This window comes from Helicoverpa armigera, chromosome 25 (assembly GCF_030705265.1).
Source record: "Helicoverpa armigera isolate CAAS_96S chromosome 25, ASM3070526v1, whole genome shotgun sequence".
Lineage (NCBI taxonomy): Eukaryota > Metazoa > Arthropoda > Insecta > Lepidoptera > Noctuidae > Helicoverpa > Helicoverpa armigera.
This window is the reverse complement of record NC_087144.1, coordinates 8861931-8877907: the sequence shown is the minus strand read 5'-3', so window position 1 is coordinate 8877907 and position 15977 is coordinate 8861931. Positions and strand designations below refer to the sequence as shown.

The 15977-nt window shown below is 37.7% G+C and overlaps 1 protein-coding gene across 1 annotated transcript in view; it reads right to left on the bottom strand.

Annotated features, from left to right (window-relative positions):
• Positions 1 to 15977, bottom strand: part of LOC110376646 (protein CBFA2T3) — a 56498-nt gene that overhangs the window by 5452 nt on the left and 35069 nt on the right. Inside the window, exons 2-6 of the mRNA XM_064041509.1 lie at positions 14884 to 14956; positions 4977 to 5075; positions 4351 to 4517; positions 3777 to 3923; positions 3297 to 3427 (exon numbers count right to left, since the gene is read on the bottom strand). Of these exons, the coding sequence (XP_063897579.1) occupies positions 3297 to 3427; positions 3777 to 3923; positions 4351 to 4517; positions 4977 to 5075; positions 14884 to 14956 (617 nt within the window). The remainder of the gene's footprint in view (positions 1 to 3296; positions 3428 to 3776; positions 3924 to 4350; positions 4518 to 4976; positions 5076 to 14883; positions 14957 to 15977) is intronic.

Genomic DNA, 15977 nt, shown 5'->3' with positions numbered 1-15977 from the left:
CTTGACAGCAATAAGCTAGCTTGCTTAAACCTCAGAATTAGATACAGGCTGCTTATTTATCCATCTGAGAGAAATAATCTCCTTAAGAAGCGGGTGAAACGCCGATACTCTCTTCCTAATTGAACAAAAGTACTTAAATTCTAAATTATACATCCACAAGTCTAGACACACTAATCCACGTACATCTTTCCAAACTACAATAACAAGCTGCCATATATCAGAAGTTAGCAAAGAGTAATTTTGTACGCAACATGTGTTTGGCGCCAACTAACGCCGACTGTTTACTGCGAGCAATTAGGCGACAATCAAACTTACCCAGCTGCGGCTAATGGTATGCCAGGCACCAGCTTGATCTTGAAAACTTTGTTTATACGACCTATTAATAAATATGGGAGAAATTTTATACTTTTACGGTGTTATTGGCAGCAGTGAGCTAGTGTTTTGTAGCTGGGACTGTTGTTTTTCGTTTTGCTGTAATTTTGTTGTAGCTTTATTTCGTAATGAAGTTATTTCAAAAGGAGGTTTATTTTACATGGTTTCTTTACTTGGCCTCCTACTTGGACATTCATTGGTATTAAAATGATTCTGATTTGTCAACATCATTGGTAATTGCAACTGCAAATGAGAATGCACTATGTTCCAGAGAATTAAATAAAACTTAGTGATGAATATCGACAGGTGAACTAAGAAGTTACTCTAACTCCCAAACCAACATTAAACCCTTTCCTTCTGAAATATCGTAACAAATATCGTTAGGTACCACACAACCTGTGATAATGAAACAGCCGATCAGGGACATCTGTGCGCGCTATTAACCGTCTCAGCGCCTGCTGGCAATGTTATGGCAACGCCTAATCACGCTAATTGCTTACACTAATCTGGCAGGCGCTTTACCTCGTTAATGAAATTATCATTTTTGTGTGTTAATGTGTTATTGAAACTTGATTATCTTTCTATACCAATGCAAGATAATGAAGGGAAAACATTTTTTGTTTACGATTTGTACCCTGAAGGCTTCGCTACTATTGAATCGATTTGAAAAATTCTTTCACTGTTGGAAAGCTACACTTTTCCTGAGTAACATAGGGTACGTTTTACGGGCAGTAGTGTCCCCGGGACGTGGGTAAAATCGCGTGAAAACGGCTTGTTACTAATGCTGGTGACTCCAATTAGTTTGTGTAATCGCTCTAAAATGTGAGCTAACATATATAAATTCTCGCCTATTAAACTAAACAGCGCCTAGCTTTAAATAACAACCCAGCTATCTAGCTCTAAGTTATGCCAGCTACAAGCTAAGCTACACGCTTCATAAACAGTGCCATATGCTAAAAATTTACTTTATAACTTGGCAAACGCAGGGCGCGGCTTGTTGTAATAAATAAAGCTCATACGTAGCTCTAACGAATTGGGGTAGGCAGTATTTAAAGCTGGCGGTCGCACTCCCTGCCAAATTGTCCAATAATAATAATTCAACGTTACCATGGCAACCGTGGTTGTCGTGGTTAGATGAGAGCGCTTTTCTGTTGTGCTTTTTTTTGTTTATGTTTTTTCTTGTTTGGTTGTTTTGTTTTAGGGCTTAAAATAACAGATGAAACTTATGCGATGGTAACGAATGTTTTGTGTTGACAGCTGTCAGTTATCAGGTGAAAATAGTAGAAAATAGCGTTTTTTGTAGGTACTGACTACGGCATTTGTTAACTGCACTTAAAACGGTTGCGATATAGCATGCTGTTACTATTCCATGTAAGTTTAAAAAAAATACAGCATTTTAATTAATTGGACGCAATAAATATTGCAACGACAAGTACATACGTAAGGACCACATATTGATTCAAAATAAACACAGGGTAAATTTTATTGTTTTTTACTCATATTTTTATACCATTTGATAAAAAATATACCAAAAACACAGCAAAAATCCCCCAAATCACAACTCATCGTAACGCCTATTTGTTTACACATAGCAACATTGCTGTTTGAAGCAACATCGTAGTTTCGCTGCAGGCGCTTCGAGCTACAAATTACCTGTCCAGCGCACTCACCTGATTCTGACGGACATATTGATAGTCCCATTCATATTGTTTCGGTTTTCACTAGTTAATCAATTTTTGGTCATGTCGGAATACTAGGTTGTATTGTGCGAGTAATTAAACTTTGAGTTTGATGGCTTGACGGCTGATGTTAGATTTAATTTGTATTTTGTAAATTATTTGTGTTTGTTGGTTCTGTGTGGTGGTAGGTAAATAGTAGTTCTGTACGTTGGTTTTAAAACCTTAAACGTGGTAGATAGGATACTTAAAAATATGAGTAATTTCTCTCTTCCCCCAACGAACAATTCTTAAGCTGTGACTTTTCTTTACTGATCTTCCTATTCGAATCGAAGATAGTCTTTACACGAAAATGTGATTACGAGAAAGCGTCATATATATTGAACCATTACACTAATTTGACGATAAGGGTGGGTTTGTCATCAAGATGCGCTGCGACTTTACTTTCCACCAAATTAATGGTCAAATCAGAAGTTATTAGAATCAGGCTGATCAAGAAAATTAGCTCTTCTATCATTATAAGGAGAAGTTTTAGGTAAATAACTCACGGGTCACTAGCTCGCCTCTTGACCCCGGTCTCGGCGGCTGCCCCGGGTGGATGTGGCGCGAAGATGTCGCTGCTGTCGCCTCCTGACTCCAGGATCAGGTGCTCGTGTGATCTGATGTGTTGCTAATATGAATAACTCACGGGTCACTAGCTCGCCTCTTGACCCCGGTCTCGGCGGCTGCCCCGGGTGGATGTGGCGCGAAGATGTCGCTGCTGTCGCCTCCTGACTCCAGGATCAGGTGCTCGTGTGATCTGATGTATTGCTAATATGAATAACTCACGGGTCACTAGCTCGCCTCTTGACCCCGGTCTCGGCGGCTGCCCCGGGTGGATGTGGCGCGAAGATGTCGCTGCTGTCGCCTCCTGACTCCAGGATCAGGTGCTCGTGTGATCTGATGTATTGCTAATATGAATAACTCACGGGTCACTAGCTCGCCTCTTGACCCCGGTCTCGGCGGCTGCCCCGGGTGGATGTGGCGCGAAGATGTCGCTGCTGTCGCCTCCTGACTCCAGGATCAGGTGCTCGTGTGATCTGATGTATTGCTAATATGAATAACTCACGGGTCACTAGCTCGCCTCTTGACCCCGGTCTCGGCGGCTGCCCCGGGTGGATGTGGCGCGAAGATGTCGCTGCTGTCGCCTCCTGACTCCAGGATCAGGTGCTCGTGTGATCTGATGTATTGCTAATATGAATAACTCACGGGTCACTAGCTCGCCTCTTGACCCCGGTCTCGGCGGCTGCCCCGGGTGGATGTGGCGCGAAGATGTCGCTGCTGTCGCCTCCTGACTCCAGGATCAGGTGCTCGTGTGATCTGATGTATTGCAGCGGAGTCTACGAGCAAATAGTAAAGGTATATTACTCAGATGTTGGGCCTACTTTTTAGGGTGCAACACTGAAAAGACGCAAAAAATATTTCCTACTTTTATGTTTTAAGAAGTTGGTTTTAAGTTCTAGGATTGGCTTTTTTTACTTATTCCTTTTAGTGTCTTTAATTTTCCAAAGTTATTGCCGATTTCTCAGAGTCGAATTCTCTAGGGTTTCTACCTCTTGGACCTGATGATAATGGGACTATTTGGGATGAAGACACTTAAAAAAAGTTTGGTACTTAAATGACTTAACCCAAATCAAAAACATATTCTATTCCGGAAAGTCTAAGCCAATAGTAATTGGAGTTCTTTACCTGTTTAGCTCTCCTAGCCCTGGCATGCAAGTCCCTCTGTGCCAGCGGGAGCAGTGCTCTGAGGAAGCCCGGCACGGACGCGCGCAGCGGGTAGTTGGTGCTCTCCTGCACGCCTGCTTGGAACTCCTCGATGTTCAGGGTGCCCGACTGCGGGGGAAAAAGGAGTTAGAAACAACTATGATTCTAACGTAGTTACGTGTCTAATACTAGCACTTTTATGATTCAAGAAAGTTAGAGAAATAACAGCTGAACAGTGCTTTTTCACAGAAAAGCAAGAATACTCTTGATCTCTGTCCTCTCTTTATTTAGATTGGAGCTTTTAACATGGTCACAAGTATTCGTCACACCAAATATGTTGGTGTATCTAGCAATACTCTTTGTGCAGTACATAATACGATGCACATTATGTTGGATTACTGTAAAGTGTATTTAACAGGTGACAATATTTTATTTTATATTTAACTGAACTTCTTTTCAGGACCCCGTTCATCACAACTATGTGTTAATGTTAAAGTAACAGATAGGTCTGCTGACGAAAACGTAGCTATTACAAATCAGACCATATCCCACTCACCACAAGGTTATGAATCAGCTGCCGCACTCTATCCCCTGTCTCCACACCCATATCCGTCGCGAACTGCTGCAGCGCTGACAGGAACTTGCGTAGACGCTGCAGCGCCGGCGCGGACCGCGAGCCTTCTGCCAGCGGGGGGGAGAGAGACTCCGTGGAGGATAGTGCTGCTGTGGGAAAAAGGGTTAGTTAGTCACTGTGAAGCTGGACTAGAAGTCACGTGAAGAATTATGTGATATGGTCTGGGGTCAGGTCATCCTTTGCTTTGTGCCTTGGAGTGCAAATTCAATATCCTTGGTATTTACTTAGTTATAGGAGTAGTAGCAGGATAACTGAGTTGAGGAGATTAGATAGGTAGTGTAACTTAAAACTTAGTAGTCAGCTGCATACGGCTACGTAGGAAGCCGACGCCTTTGTACACATTTATACGTTACGCATATGTGATATTGGAGGCTTGTGAGGCAGGTAAGCTTAAATTCTTATAGAGATAGTCAAATGGTCGAATTTCACCGCACCGCAAAAGTGGGTTGTTTTGTTAACTTGGAACGATTTTTAGACAAAGTGAGTCATAGAGGTAAATGTCATTGGTTGACAGTACAATAACAGAGTAGAGTGGTACAGTTACCTACCAGCGGTGCCGTTGTGCAGAGGGCTGGCGGGGCCAGGAGTGGGAGACGAGCGTGCTTCTTCCTGCTCTGGGGATCGATGCTCTTTTGATGTGGTGGTGGCTGAAACAATAGATTCAGTGATTTTTATTATTTATTATTTCAAATAGGTAAGCTCTTTCGAAACGTCAAAGTTAGGTGCACGTTAGTCTCATGGAGAAGAACCGGCAAGAAACTCCATAGACACTCTTTTTAGTTTTAAGTTATGATCCTGAGTAACAAACACTGTTATCGGATATGGAATATTGTTGAGTTGTTTTATCGCACATCTCCTATACTATACCTACAACAAACATTCATTTATTCACATTCATTTTTTCACAAACTAGGAGATGTTCCCAAAACGGGTAAGCTAAGGGAAGATGTTAAATAAAATAACCAAGAACATTACATGCGACTTGTGTTTGTACTCACATGGTTGTTTATATAATAAACTTTGGAAAACATAAGATAGTCTTAGTAATCTTCTTCAAAATTCAGAAAAAAAAACAAAAAGATAAACCCCTTCCAAATACCCGCTTTGCCCTCGGGGGGGTCCTAAAACGGGTAGCGCCTTTGGGCAAAGCAGGTAAGGAATGAAATGAATTAGAAAACGTATCTTAGCCTCCTGTTATCCAGGAAATCTTTATCGTTAATAAGTCTCCTTAATTATGTTAAGCAGTTTTCTTATTTTGATCAGTCTAGATCACATTTTTACTTTATTAAATGTTACATTTGAAATTATAATCCTACCAGCAGATAATTTTGTTAAAAATCAGAGAAAACATATTTTAATTTCTTTTTCACGCTGTTCCTGTACTTCTTCAGCTCTCTGTGGCTTCCTTTGTCTTCGATTAGCTTTCTGTGGGATCAATTGAGGAAGTGGCCCCTTATTTCAAATCGGGTAGTCACCCGTTATGCCCCTACCCGTTTTGCCCAAAAGCACGTTTTAAATTTCAACTACCTTAATCTTAAAATAGTAAACAAGGAGACCACTAAGTATTCACAATTAATAAGCATATAACATGCAAAATGATAATACAAAACTGCGAAAACCGTATCTTGCACCATATTTGAGTAGTCAGCACTAGCATAATCCGATTTTTTTTAGTAAACTCTGCAAAAAACTTTTTTTACATCTAATCTCGAAAACGCTCGTTCTAGGCGCGCGAGCCAACTGACCGTGATCGGCGGGGTGGTAGTGCACCGCTCTACACTCACAGGTTCACACTAAGACCTATAATATTCGAATGGCAAAGCCTACCCGTTTTAGGAGGGGTACCCGTTTTAGGAACATCTCCCCTAAATTGTTATTTTTCCTACAGCAGGTATGGTGGAATCTTGGTGGAATACGGTTAATGGCTAGGTAAGGTCTGTGTAAAATTCTAAATACCATGTGACTTCCATCATCTATTTACTGATAATACTGATTTTGGGACTTTTCAAATCTGCTTTCAAAGAGTTAGTTATTCGAAAATAGAAATAGAAAAGTTGAATGATTTTTTTGAATTTGGATTGCTTTGAAAATAATTTATATAAAAAAGGACTTTATCCATATCTACTGAACCTTAAGCTAGATAAAAAGGGGGGTTTTCCACACTAAACGACAATAAACCCACAAGCCTCACGCGCACGTCACATCATGTTACGCGACATAATAGTATGCGTGGTCACGATGACGCCACGTTTGTTCAGCGACCAGTTTATAGCCAGCCAGGGTGGGCTGATAGCCGACACTGACAGCCAGAACTTTTGGATGCAACCTCTGTGGTTATTAGGACTATACGTAGTTCTTCGACGCTTTCTTAGCTATGCCTAGCGATAGTAACAGCAGGCGGAATTTTTAGTTAAGGCTTGAGTGGAAATGATTACTAAGTAGCATTATGCTTGGGTCTCTGTAAATAACAATAATGCTCCGACTTTATGGTTTAGGGTAGTTTAGCAACTTTTTCAGAGTGAAAAGTACTGAAAAAGATTGTAGTAAAAGTCGAAAAATCGAAATTCTGTAGACAAAACAAATAAAGAAAAATGGATCTCATAATAAATTAGATATGAAAACTCTTTGGTAAGGATAGCAGATTGGTAACACCACTAACTAATTACCAAAAGAGGTTCTTAATTCAACTGTGTTACTCTAGTCTGTTTTTTATTTTACTTTACCTAATATTGAATCTCCTCAACTGTTTATTACTATTAAGCTTTTGTTATAAAAAATGGATATTGATAATATTGGCATAACTGCCAATTAACTTAAAGCGAAACTCAAAATATTGACAAAATAAAGCAGGTGCCACTGCGAGCCACTAACCTTATTCAATTTTACATCCAATATCGGAATAAACAGCTCTAGTCTATGCCCGCGCACGTAGCTCATCATGAAGTTTACACAGGCCCCAATACTCTATGGTAAGCGGCCATCATGGCGGTGCGCGCCAAAATGTGGCGCCAAATATTTTGCGGACATTTTATTTTATGTGCCACGTGATGGAAAATTGTTGATAGGGGAATCCATAATTTTGTGGTATTGCCAGGTTTAATATTGATTTTCATGAAAATAGAAAAAAAGACTTTTTAAAATACCATTTGGCACTTAATCCTTACATACGTAAAGATATACGATGGCAAAGTAAAATTGTGCATGTTACGTGCGATAGGGTCGTAGGCAAATATTTTTAACTCTTTTAGGACCAAAAAATGTTCTAGACTTTTAACACTTTAGGCTGCTCTTCAAAAAAAAAAATACATTAAACATACTTAGTTAAGTACGCTGAAATGCAAGCCCAAGGTCCTAAGATTTAATGGCCCCAAGCTATCGATGTTTTAAATGTAGTCACACTACATGGAACCCATTAGCCTATAGTCGAAGAGAGTTCTATAGGCTTAGCATAGCTTATACATATAGCGTTTATAGTATCGAGCAGCAGTTTAGTATATAATCCATTATTTTTAAAGTCCCGGTGAAATAAGGGTTTTATAATGGAAATGTGGAAACTACTTCCCTTCATCATCATCATCATCATCTCAGCCATAGAACGTCCACTGCTGAACATCGGCCTCCCCCTTCCCTCACTCTGATGCAATATAGCCTACATCGCCCAGTGTAGCTTCTCAACAGTAGAAAGATATTTTCTCTATGGAGGGAAACCTTTTTAATGTTAATTTAGATTGTACCACGACGGACTTCTTTCTACGGAGACTATCTTTCGAAGTTACTCTTACTGAAAAATCAAAGGGAATTTCGATTTCTAATTTTTAACACAACAAACAAAAATATTTCTCAATAAGCAAAACGTTTCTAACATTAAAAATAAATACAAAAAGTCGATATTATATAGAATAATCTGTGTGTAATATAGAAATATAAAAACGTCGGGTGTGTGCGGCTGACAGAATAAATAAAAGTTTAGTGAAAAGCTAGTGGTGTGCCAAGTGCGGCCCGCGTGCCACAGACACGCGCCCTCCGTGCACAAATAGGGAGGGGACACTGGTATTATCGATATCGATAAACGTGGCAACTGCTTAATATCTCAACTCCTATTGTATTCCTTTGCACTCCCAGTTATTTATTTTATGTAAATAAATGTTTAAATGTGGACATCAGACCATTAAGCCAAAAAACATTGATTTGAGGGATTTACTGTAACTATCCTTATTATTCCAATTGGCGCAACGTTTTTGTGTTTTTTTTAATGAGCGAAACTGCTAGAGAGCTCCAGTAAAACAATTTACTTATTATTTAAATTCTAGAATTCTTAAGAAATAATCAATATTGTAATATAATGTTATTTGATATTACGTGTTTCCTTCAGTATAAATAAATTAAAATTCACGTGCACGAATTTTTGCATCGATTGCAAATTATAATTGTATATATGTATAGTGTGTACATTGTATAAAATATAATTATAATTAATTGCAACGTAATATTGATGTATTATTGGTTTTGTATTAATAAGTTTGGATTACGACATGTAAGACATGTTTGATTTCAACCACATGAATCACCAACACATTACACCATAACCTCGAAATTCGACCACTTTCTTTGTCTACAAATAAATATTTAATATCTAAACACAATGATATCGACACTCATTTCATCGACAGTGCGCCACCCCTAGCGGCGAGTGTTGGCCGTGACAGGCGACACCTCGCCCCGGGCGCGGCTTTCATCTCGCCGCTGCCACGCAATTACAGCTAATATCAGATGCGACAATACCACTATTACTTACATTTGTGGATCGTTAGATAAACACACATTTTTAGAATATAGGATTTTGTACCTACGAAAAAACGTAAACATCATAAACGTGTGTTACTTACAATATTTGAAAACTTAACATTTACGCATCCTTTTCGCGAAAACAAGTGAAAAACGTGTTGAAGAAGTCATAATTGGCGCCCAACGTGGTACTCGTATTGTCAAACTTTTTGGTACTGTTGTTTGCAAGCGTTTTTGATTGGTTATCAAACTGTATCTGTTTATGTATATTAAGGTCTTTTTCATGGGATATCATCAAATGAACACTCCCGCTGTTGGTTAGCAGCGTGAGGGAGTGTCAGACTCTTACTGACTAAAACCCATCATGTTCCTTCCTTAGCCCTTTACAGCATAGCATATATGTATAATATGGTCTGAAGTTTTTTGAAAAACACCTTAACACATATGGATAGTAATCTCTCATGTCTGCAATACGAAGCTATGGAAGTAGTACACCTGGGACCTATATGATAGAAACTGTCTGAACGATATATTCTGATTAATGACAAAATACTCTAACATAGAACATACCTATCGTCGTGAGCTATTGGTGATAACACCTGCCCCTCATATCGAGTGTAGGAGGTTCAATTGCAGATCAGATAAGTACCTATCTAACTTATCTAAGTCATGCTTGCTAAGAACCTTAGTTATTATATTGTACACAATTCTTATTAATCATTACACATAATCAGAATCCTCACAACATATCAATAATTAAAAAGATATGTAGTTTAAGTTTGTACGTATAACGTGTACATATTTAATTGTAAATTAACAGATTAATCATCAATTAAAAGCATCAATAATCTATAATTTAACTCACTTTTCAATCAATTAGAAATATAACTCTATACAGGTACAGTTTATCCCATGACCCCTAATAAATCCAGCGTCCACACAAATCACATTGGCCCCGCGTCACTCGAGTGAAGGGCTCTCACGCTGAGGGCTACTCATCATGTTGAGGGTCAACCATCATGCTCGCAGAGGATCTGCCTACTAACACGAGTTGTATTTGTGTGAAGATAATATATTGGTTGTTAGGGTTAGGATTCAAATGCTTGCAAAGTTGAGGTTTCTGCAAGTGACTGTGCTAGTAGTCTTGGTAATTACATAGCAATCTATATTAATATTATAAATCTAAAGAGTTCGTTATGTAGTTTGTTTAAACGCGTTTTTCTCAAGAGCCGTCCGAAACACAAAAAAAAATTCAATGTTAGATAACCCATTTGTCGAAGAAAGGCTCATGCTACTTTTTATTCGAGTGCGCCGTGAAGTTCTCAAGGCAACCATAGTGCAAATTATGAAGAGATGCATTAGCCCAACTAATATCTACTACCGTATGTACTACTTCAGAAAATCAATATTTAAAAACCTAATACCCTTCTCTTCTAATATTCAGGTTAAACACACCCTCATTTCAAAATCACAACAGCTAAAATAATACCTATTAACATTTTTCTAATGCTCAACCAACAAAGTTAAACGGTACGCCATGAAAAATGTACGCAAATGACGGTGAGTACGCCTTGTACGCGATAATAATAGACATAGACAAGTAGACGCGCCATAGACAGTAGAAGGCAGGGCGGGGCGGGACGGACTCCTCATTATTTATGACCAATGCCTATTGTTAATGTGGACGGACTTTGAAATCTGTTTTTTAATACGAATTCATAGATCGGAAAAAATATAAAACGATTTTCATAAAAGAAAGAATAAGTGAAAGAATCTAGAATTAGTTTATGAAACAGGATAAACAATCAATAAAAAAGGTTTTCTTTTATATGATAATTTTATATCAAATTAAAAAAATATACTTTCTTATGTCAAATGGCAGTTGACAAAAGAAAATGTAATTTAAAAACAAGTTGTTCCCAGCGATTTCACCCGCGTTCTGCGGGAACAACTTAGCGCACCCTTGATTTTATATTGTTTATTAGGTTTTAGGTCCTTAGAGATTTTCTAATCAAGCGCAGTGGTTACTGAAATTAGCGCGTTCTAACAAAGTCTACAGCTTTTATAGTATTAAAGAGCTGCATACATACATACGTTAAAAGATGACAAAAATTCAAATCCAACTGCAGCTTTAAACAACAAAGATGTATTATAAATCAGCTTAATAAACAAATTCGTCCCTGCCCACAATTCTACGACAATCAGGCTTCAAGCTAACCGATGACCGCGCTGCAAACACCATGAATACTCCATGTGGGAGTACATCTATGGTGAGCCCCCACTTATCTATGAGCTGTGGGCTTTTTACAACGTGGGGACTGAGGTTTATGGAAGTATAGGTGAAATTATCGAAACCATAATACCTACTACTTATGATGATTTTGTTTGAAAATTGGACCCGAAAAATTCAATACTCAATACTCAATTCTTTATTAGCATTCGATATAACAGCTTATTAATAAATTTTTACCTTTACTACTAGCTTATTAATAAATTATAATTCAAAATTCAAAATTATTTCTTAGCCATCATAAAAACAGTATTCAAGACTTTCTACACAAGCAAATTAGCTTCGAAACGATATCAAATCCTACCAGCAAAATAGGTTATCACTCATTACTTATTCAATAACCGCCCAACCAATTAGATTGGAAAACAATTCAACGTACACAAAGCAACAGCAACATAGAGCAACATAAAGCAACATAGAGCAACATACAAAAACGCATTATACGGCACGTGGTGGGAAATAGCAACTGTTGCCGATCATAATCTAGCCTCGACGGTTCGGAGCACGAAGCGAGCTAGTGCTAGGATGTGGAGTGAATGGATGTGGTAGAGTGGGTCAGCGTGCTTGTTAGGGGTGGGTGAGCGTACTTGTACTTTTGTTTATTGGAAGATAAAGTATTGAAGTATGGTTTGGTAATGGTAGAGTTAAATTTTGGTAGTAATGTGTGAGATTTGATGATAGTTAAAGTTTGGTATTGGATGTGTAATATGAGTTATTGCGATCTCTGTCTTGCTTAGAGAATAAGTACTATTGAAATATATTACAAACTTTGTCCACGGATTTTATGTCAGAATTCTAGTTAACGAAGTCGATGTTCATTAAATATGTGCATTCAAACAATAGAAAAAAAATCAAAAATTACCAAATTGTGAACCTCCTTTCTCGGAAGTCGATTAACAAAATATTTTTCCTTTTAACGATGCATCAATTCCGTTGAAGCTCACTTTAAAAATGATTAAATCATACCAGTCTGTATTATATCAAGTCACCTTAAATCGATTACTACCTAAATAAAAACATTCATCACAAAAATTCAAATAAAAAATAGCCACCCACAAAACACAAACCTAAATATGAAAACTACAAAACTAATACGCGTCCATTACATTTAGAAACAATTGACACGAAGGAGAGCGTGGGAGCGCTCACCTGCGGATCGTAATCTAGCGACGGCGGCGCGAGGCACGAACGCTCACGGATAGTGGCGCTTCTAGAATATTGTGTTATATTGCTGTGTTTTTTTATTTAGAGTGGGTTTGATGAAAATGTCATTTTATTTGTGTGGGGGTTATAGTAAAAGATACTTTAAAAAGAACTATTAAAAAAATGATAATCCAACTCTTCATTAAACTCTATTTTACCCTTTTTCTGCTTTGCGTATATTTTTGTAACACTATGTACCTATGCATCGTAATTATCTTTTCCTTTAAAGGAATGTAATAGAATAATAATAGCTGGGACAAATTTAATATCCCGGTAATAATTTGTATTTACAATCATACATACCGGGTATGATTGTAAATACAAATTGTGTCCCTTCGTCTCCAATATTTTGTCCTTGCAAACCCCAAACATTCTTCATTTTTGCAATATCCTTCCTAAATCTAGTAGAGAAAACCTAATGTATAAGTACTATTTTCGTTAAGTTGCTAAATACATACGTTGAAACTAAATTATAATAAAAAAGTTCTAGTCCCTTCCAGTTCCTGCACATCGGTGGTCGGTAACGGCTGGTGTAAAAGCATTGTATTTGCCGAGTGCTATCGTTTAAATTTTAGCATTTGCAACACCGCGCGTGATTTCTAAGTATTTTTCATTGTAGTACCCTTTATATTTTACTGTTTGCTTGTTTATGGATTTAGTGTATTTTGAAAGCTTTTGTTGAAGAAATCAATAACAGCAAGGAAAATTATTTTCAGAATCTTTTTATAATTTATTATACAGAGCAAAATCACTGTATATGGATTTTACTCATCTATTACTACCTTTTTCTCGCAGTTATACACCCGCGACCCATGGACACAACTTCCCATACCCGAATAAAAATCATAATTTGTAACCTGGGGACAGTGTAGCTAATCTAACAGTGAAATAAATTTTCAAAACCGTTCACTAGTTTCAGAATGAAACACGGCGATAATTAAGCTTTTGAAAACTGAAACAATTCACGCACACGCATTCACATAAACGCACACACCCATTCACACCGACACTCACATGTACACGAATTAATATGTTTTTAAATATACCTAATTACTTTGAACCACCTTCTAAAACCTATGTTTACAAATAAAGATTTAATGTTCATTTTCAATTTAATTTGCCAATGTAGATAGTCTGTTTTTATGATGGCTAAGAAGCAGACTACTTATAGAGAGATGAAAATCACTAGGCAGTTTTATAGAAGCGTAGCCATCTCAGAAACAAACTAAATTATAAAGTGGTTGTACTGTACCTGACATCTTCTAAATATATAAAACTCAAAGGTGACTGACTGACTGACTGACATAGTGATCTATCAACGCACAGCTGAAACCACTGGACGGATCGGGCTGAAATTTGGCATGCAGGTAGATGTTATGACGTAGGCATCCGCTAAGAAAGGATTTTGATCAATTCTACCCCCAAGGGGATAAAATAGGGGATGAAAGTTTGTATGAAACTTTGTCAATTTTAAACCGATCGGACTGAGACTTTGCATGCATAAAGCTACTATGGCGTAGGCAACCCTTAAGAAAGGATTTTGATAAATTCCATCCCTAAGGGGATAAAATAGGGGATGAAAGTTTGTATACATCTTCTTAGATTTTATGAAGAAGTCCTGATGACGAATCAGAATTTTATGATGACGTTCGCATACGATTTTGATTAATTCAACCCCCATTCAACCCCCACGGGTGATAAATAATACTTCTTAACGCGAGCGAAGCCGCGGGCAAAAGCTAGTCCTACATATATTGCAGACTTATGTACAACTGATTTCTACCTCTTTCCCTATAGTAACACACACAAGCTTAACCAATGACCAAACCGCGCCCGGATAGAATCTAGCTATTAAATAATCCTGCAAATTTTCATCAAAATCTAGGTATTCAGTAATTTTTGCGTCAAAGAGAAGCTACGAACATCCATGTCCAAACTCTCACGTTTATAATATCAACTAGCGACCCGCTACGGCTTCGCACGGGATAACAGTATTTCCCCGCTAGTTAATGTATGTTATTATACATATAAACCTTCCTCTTCAATCACTCTATTAAAGAAAACCGCATCAAATCCTTGGCGTAGGTTTAAACATTTAAGCATACATATTGATATAGGGACAGAGAAACTGACTTTGTTTTATACTATGTAGTATTAATATGCTGTGTTGTACTCACATTTCCTCCTCTCTGTGGAAGTCGGCTGCGTGTAGTCCTTGTCAGGCACCTCCTCCTTTACCTTCGCCTCCATCTGTGACAATGGCATAAACAACTGTTAGTTAATTATTATGGTAAAACTTGCTTACTGGGTCACTAAGGGATTTGATAGGCAGCGAGAAGAAAACAGGCCGCACATACCAGAAGACTGCATTCAAATCAGTTCATCCTTTAAAATTGTATTACATTTTTTGAGCTGTACTCAAACTTTTAGTTGGCTTATAGTTAGTAGAAATTAATTAAATGTACATATGTAATAGTATTGTACCAAATATTATTGTGTGCATAATCAAGTTTGTAAATATATTTTTAATTTTAATGGTAAATATTCCAAAACCTTAAATAAAACAGAGCAAAAATAAATATAACATAATATCTCATCTGAATACATTAAAAACAGAAGACGTTTTGCTAACGTAGTTTTTGTTAGGTACGTATTCTCATATCAAATCATAAAGATAGATACTACTTTATGATTTCAATACCACCAACTATACCATATAATATGAGTGAACTATAAGATATAAATCTGGTGTCGCGCTCGCGTCTGGCTCTTGTCTGTCTGACGCGAACCATCTGGGCGATACACCTGCGCACGAAGAGTTACGAAACCTACACAATAGTTTATTAGCTCGTTGATAAGCAATCGCCGTAAGGATTGATATAGATTTATAGATTAATAATACGAAAAACATAGTTTTGCTATAAGAACACGAAAAATACACGAGCTCAGCCCCGCCATTTCACAGAAATTATTTTAATTTCAATAAAACTGTTAAATATAACAGCAGGCACCATAAACGCAGAACCACAAGCCATGAGTCTATAACCATATTAAAGTTCTGCCTGACTTCATCAAACATCAGATTAGGTAAAATATACTTCACTATTAATAGTAGATCTAGTTAGACTTATATTTCTTTAAGAATTAACATCGAGGCTTTTGAAGCTGTTATGACAATATACCACGTCTACATAATATTACTACAAATAATCTTGTACTCCCAGCCCACTGTATGGTTTGTCTAGCCCAGTGTGCAGGGTCTGCGCGTGCG